Raw genomic sequence first — 5,916 nt, forward strand, 5'->3', positions numbered from 1 at the left:
TTCAAGAATTTTTTTGGCAATTACTTGCTGAAGCATTCTAATGATAGTACACACACACACATACACAAATGAGTATGTGCAAAACTAGTGAAGTCCACGTGAAGGCTGTAGTCTTGTGAATTGCATTGTGTCAATGTCAAACGTCTGGTTTCAGGCTGCAGTTATATTGTCATCTTAGCTATGTGAGATGTCACCATTGGATCTAGATGATGCAGATACACAGGACTTCTCTGTACTATCTTTGCAGCTTCCTGTGAGTCTATAAATACTATGAAATAAAAGGATTTAAAAAAGAAGCAGTGGGGGGACCAGAATGCCAGAACTAAAGACATCTAGAGGATCACTGCGTGGTTTTAACTCATTCTTTTTTATGAGGAAACTGAAACACAGAGACTTTCAGTATTTATCCAGCTAGTCCAGAGTAAGGCTTTAGTCAGAACTGGAGCCACCGCCTCTTCCTAGCCTAGACCTTTCCATTTCATCAGCCTGCTCCTTTCTCCTGTCCATCAATCGCACACCCCCATTTTCTTTTCCTGCACTGTCTTCCCTCCTCCTTGCATTTCCCATCCTCCATAACACCATTTTCACTTTCTCCTCCCCCACCTCCTCCTGAGCAGTGGAAACAACCAGAAAATGGCCACTTCAGTCTGGTCATGAAGGCATGGCCCTGGGGTACCTCGTTGCTTGGTGTTTGCTATGCTTGGCCTCTCCGGGTTTCCTTGAGTGCTTCATTCTGGAGCATGTCAGAACATTTTAACATCTTTAAAAAGTAACAGATCAAGTTGCGCAGAACGAACTCTGATGTCATCATGCTTGGAAAGGCCCCGAGGTTGGCACAGCTTGTCTTTTTATCTTGTTCCGTGGGATTTGCTACAGTTCCGAGCCCAAGGGTAGCCACCATATGTCACTTCTCACAAAAATCAATCTTACAAAATGATCCAGTGAAACACAAACACTCCAGAAACAGTATCATTTGCAACTGATCCATTTCAGAGAAAGTTCTACCAGGAGTGGTGAAAGCAGCAGAAATGCAAGTGCTGATGTTTCTTCTAAGTTTTTGTTTTTCACTTTCAACTGCTTTTTACTTCCACGCCGCAGAACAAGAGGAGAAATGCATAATAGAAGACATTCCGAGTGACACATGGATAACAGGTAGGTAACGTGCACTCTGTTGAATACTGAACTCACAATGTCATTTTATGGGATTATGATGCTAATCACTCCATGAGTATAATACTGCATGATTTTCTCTTGAGAGTTTATCAAGTTCTCCAAACCTAACATGAAAATGGCCTTAAAAGTGAGTTGTATAATTCATAAAGCAGGAAGCCAGGATGATAGCACAGAGTCCAAGCTTGATTTGTTTTTCCAGTGGTCAGGTTTTCTTAAATAACAGAATCTCTGATGCTATTAATTATGCTAATTATGGTTGAATGCCCAGAAGGTGGAGCCCTGGGGGCACAGTAGTTAAGAGCTCGGCTGCTAATCAAAATGTCAGTAGTTCAATCCACCCTCCCTCCACTTCTTGGATACCCTATGGGGCAGTTCTACTATGTCCTATAGAGTCACTATGCGTTGGAATCGACTTGACAGCAACGAGAATGGTTTAACTCAGAAGGTATTTGAGGTCTTTAAACCAGCCCAAGGAGCCCATATGGCACAGTGGTTAAGTGCTCAACTGCTAACCAGAAGACTGGTGGTTCAAACCCACCAGCTGCTCCGAGGGAGAAAGACCTGGAGATTTCCTCCCATAAAGATTACATACAGCCTTGGAAACCCTATGGAGCAGGTCTACTCAGTCCTATAAGGTCACTATGAGTTGGAATTGACTCGATGGCAGTGGGTTTCGGGTGGGTAACCTGGTCCAGTAAAACAGAGGAAAAAACAGGACAAGGCAATGTGTTTCCTGGATCTCAGCCTCCTGGAGTCCCACAATTCCCCACAGGAGGAGGAGACAGCAAGGAAGGGAAGGCGTCAGTCTAAGATGCACAGACCTTAGACTGCTGTCCCAGCAAACTGCCCATCAAACCTGGGGTGACTTCTGCATATTTACCATGCTGTGGCCAAGCCCATTCCCACAGCTGAGCTTAACGGGCCTGTAAGAAAGAAACAAGCTCCAGTGGTTTGGAAATTATATGGAAAATCCAGTATGATATTTAATATTCAAGTCAGAATCAATACCAAATTCCTTAATTTTATTGTTTTTTAAAAAAGAAGCAGTAGGATCTAAATCTAGTGGTATTCTTCATAAATGCTTATCTTAGTCATCTAGTGCTGCTGTAACAGAAATACCACAAGTAGATGGGCTTTAACAAACAGAAGTTTATTCTCTCACAGTTTAGTAGGCTACAAATCCGAATTCAGGGCATCAGCTCCAGGGGAAGGCTTTCTCCCTCTGTTGGCTCTGGAGGAAGGTCCTTGTCATCAATCTTCCCCTGGTCTGGGAGCATCTCAGCACAGGGACCCCGGGTCCAGAGGATACACACTGCTCCCAGCTCTCCTTTCTTGGTGGTAGGAGGGCCCCACATCTCTCTGTTCACTTCCCTCTTTTATATCTCAAAAGAGATTGACCTAAAACAGAACATAATCTTGTAGATTGAGTCCTGCCTCATTAACATAACTGCTTCTAATCCTGCCTCATTAACATCATAGAGATAGGATTTACAACACACAGAAAAATCACATCAGATGACAAAGTGGTGGACAATCACACAATACTGGAGATCATGACCTAGCCAAGTGGACACACATTTTTGGGTGACACAATTCAATCCATAACAATGCTGATAACATTTTTTTATGTCCCATTCAATCTTACATTGAATAGTGTCAAATTCTCCTCTGAATTTATCTTGGCCATTACATTTGAGTGTTCTATTGCAAAGAGTAATAACTACCATCCTTCAGAAAATCAAATAATGTAGAAAGCATGGAGGTAAAGAAATACAGAGAAATGTGAGATATTATTTTCAAATGAATAGAATGAAAAGAGATATATGGGGGAGAATTACATTGTATTAGAACCCTCCCCGGCTGAACAATGAATAAGGAAGACCAAAGAAGAATTGATGCCTTTGAATTGTGGTGTTGATGAAGAATATTGAATATATCATGGACTGCCAAAAGAATGAACAAATCTGTCTTGGAAGAAATACAATCAGAATGCTCCTCAGAAGCAAGGATGGCGAGACTTTATCTCACATACCTCCCATGTTATCGGGAGGTATCAGTCCCTGGAGGACATCATGCTTGGTAAATTGGAGGGTCAGCAAAAAAGAGGAAGACCCTCAACAAGATGAATTGACACAGTGGCTGCAACAATGGACTCCAGTATAACAATGATTGTGAGGATGGCGCAGGACCCAGCAGTGTTTCATTCTGTTGTACATAGGGTTGCTATGAGTCAGAACCTAACAACAACAACAGAACCCTCCTTAATTATGATTACCATGAAAATAAGCCTTGTTTAAGACTGTGGATTCTGAACAAGCCTGCCACTTAATAACTGTGTGCCCTTGGGCAAGTTGCTTAACCAATCTGTTTCTTCATTTGTAAAACGGGATAATAATAATACAGTAATAATACCACCTATTTCTTTTGGTTGTGATGACGAGTGCATTAATATTTATAAAGCTTTTAGAACTGGGTCAAGCATACAGAAAGCACCAAGTTATTGCTAAGTATATTTCTGAAGCCCAACTATCTCATCTCAGGGGCAAGCCTTGGCCTTCTGGGTGAACATCTCCATTGCAGCTGGTCATTTTCCCAGGAATTCATGAATTATTGACCTGCATTTGAAGGGGCGCTATGAGTAGGAATCAACTCAAAGGCAACGGGTTTGGGTTTTTTTGGTTTATTTGAAGGGGCGGAGGAGCAGTAAAAGGGACAGGAGTAGCCCACCCACCCTGCATGATGCCTCTTGGCCTGCCACCTGGATGGAATGTGGCCTGGGACACCCTGTGGCAGGGAGCCAGAGAGTCACAGGCGCCACCGGAGGCATCTGTGGCAAACAGCAAATGCAGAGGGACAATGCTTCTGGTGCCTGCGTTTAGGAGATCTCAATGGAGTCTGGCTCATGGCCCCTCAGCACCGCAGTAGCTGGCCACCTCAGCCTTAGAGTCAAGAGCCACTCAGCCCTCATCCTGTCTGGATATTGTTGTCCATCTGCCCCTTAACACGCCCGCCTTCCTTGATTCCTCAGCTGTTTTAGCTCTTTATGAGCTCCAAATGCTTCTCCTCTTCCTCTGCTTTCCCAGCCGTCTGTGTCTGCTCATTCCACTCTGTGGTCTCCTTAGCCGTCACCCCTATGCAATGATTTAGATTTAGAGCTCAGCTCCTTCAAGTTTACTGTAACTACAGGGGCAATTTGGAAAAACATCAGGTCCCGCAATGTAATTTTGATTGAAAAGAAGAGAATATGGTCACAAAGCCACAGAACCACTTGCTGATTGGTTGTCCTGGAAGAGATCCTGTGAGTCTGACCCTCCTGTCCCCACAGCTGCCAGGGCAGGAAGCGTAGACATGCTGCCCCTTGCACTTGGTGTCCCCAACTCAGCCTCTGTATTCACACTCCCAGGGTGGCACTTCACCTTTCTCTTGCAAGGCAGTGAATTCCAGGACTGGTGAAATGTTTTCCTCCATAGTACAGAAACCTGCCTTCCCACAACTTCTATCTAATCATCTTCGCTCTGCCATCTGGGACCACTCAAAATAAATCTAATTTTTCTCATCTGAAAATCCTTCATAAACTTGAACTCAATGACTCCACTCACCTCAGCTTTCTCTTTTCCAGGCTAAATAGCCTCATTTGCAGAGTACAGGGTTTCAAGTCCACTGACTGACCAGGCATTTATGAAGCATCTAGTTTGTGTCAAGTTCTGACTTGGGGACTTGAGATCTGGCAGGTGCAAGATAGGCCAGGTCTCCGACCCTGGTCACTATTCAAGTTTGGCAGAGAAGCCAGACAGTGAAGAGCAGCAGCAAGAAAGGACAGAACCCCACAAAGGAGAAGTGTCCGGTCCCAGACAGCAGCCAAGGAATGCCCGAGGCAGCCAGGGATGCGGCAGGCTAGACAGCAAGCTACAGACAGAGGTAGGACGGTGGAAAGCTCTGGCAACAATGAGGGACATAAAAGAAAAGAGGGTTATGATTCAGACGTGGAAAAATTGAGGACATAATATAGGCAAGTAGTACAGGGACAGAAAAACAAACAAAGTCCAGCAATCAAACAAACAATAACTACAAGGAAGTCATGGTCCAAATATGATGCTAACTAAACTGGGATAATTTTCAGTGGATCTGAGTGGCACCGGCAGGAGCCAGGACTCAGGCCCTGTGCCTTTGGGCTGCAGAGACTGTGAGGCGTGTGTGTGAGAAGAACACTCTGGTTATCCTTTCCAGCTTTGTGTCACTCGTAAATGCGGCAATTTGGTTCTGTGCCAGCATGGACAGACACCTCTGGTTCAAAGGTTTATCGGGACAGAATGAGTTCCTTGAAGGCATGAGCTCCTATTTACCCGTTTTGTGTTCCCAAAGCCTACTGCAGTACATGGCACATGGGGGAACCTCAGTAAGTGCTTTTGATTCGAACTGAATTAACAGATTGGCAGATAAAACTGTGGTTTTTGAGACTTCCAAGCATATTGAGATGAATCCATTAATCAGTCTTCAGTTACAATCATTCAGCCAATTGTGGATTTATCTAATTTCTTGACTTGGCTATCCTATATCTGCATCTTGTCTGTAAATGTACCATGAAAGTCTTTCTGAAATCCATTTCCACAGTATCCTAAGGTCTACTGGTCTACCATTCCTGCACAAAAAAGGAATTCAAACCAGTGTGACACAGCTTGTTCTCTGTGAAATTACGAGGCTCACTACTGTCCTCAGGAAGGGCTCAGGAATAGCTTGACAGCT

The 5,916-nt window shown here is 44.1% G+C and overlaps 1 protein-coding gene across 1 annotated transcript in view; it reads left to right on the forward strand.

The window, feature by feature from the left end:
* The first annotated feature begins 1,028 nt into the window (after nucleotides 1–1,028).
* The window catches only part of LOC101351789 (transmembrane emp24 domain-containing protein 11), a 31,151-nt gene continuing 26,263 nt past the window's right edge, over nucleotides 1,029–5,916 (forward strand). Inside the window, exon 1 of the mRNA XM_004383530.1 lies at nucleotides 1,029–1,152. Within this exon, the coding sequence (XP_004383587.1) occupies nucleotides 1,029–1,152 (124 nt within the window). The remainder of the gene's footprint in view (nucleotides 1,153–5,916) is intronic.

The sequence above is a fragment of the Trichechus manatus genome, unplaced genomic scaffold (genome assembly GCF_000243295.1).
Source record: "Trichechus manatus latirostris isolate Lorelei unplaced genomic scaffold, TriManLat1.0 scaffold00111, whole genome shotgun sequence".
In the NCBI taxonomy this organism is placed as follows: domain Eukaryota; kingdom Metazoa; phylum Chordata; class Mammalia; order Sirenia; family Trichechidae; genus Trichechus; species Trichechus manatus.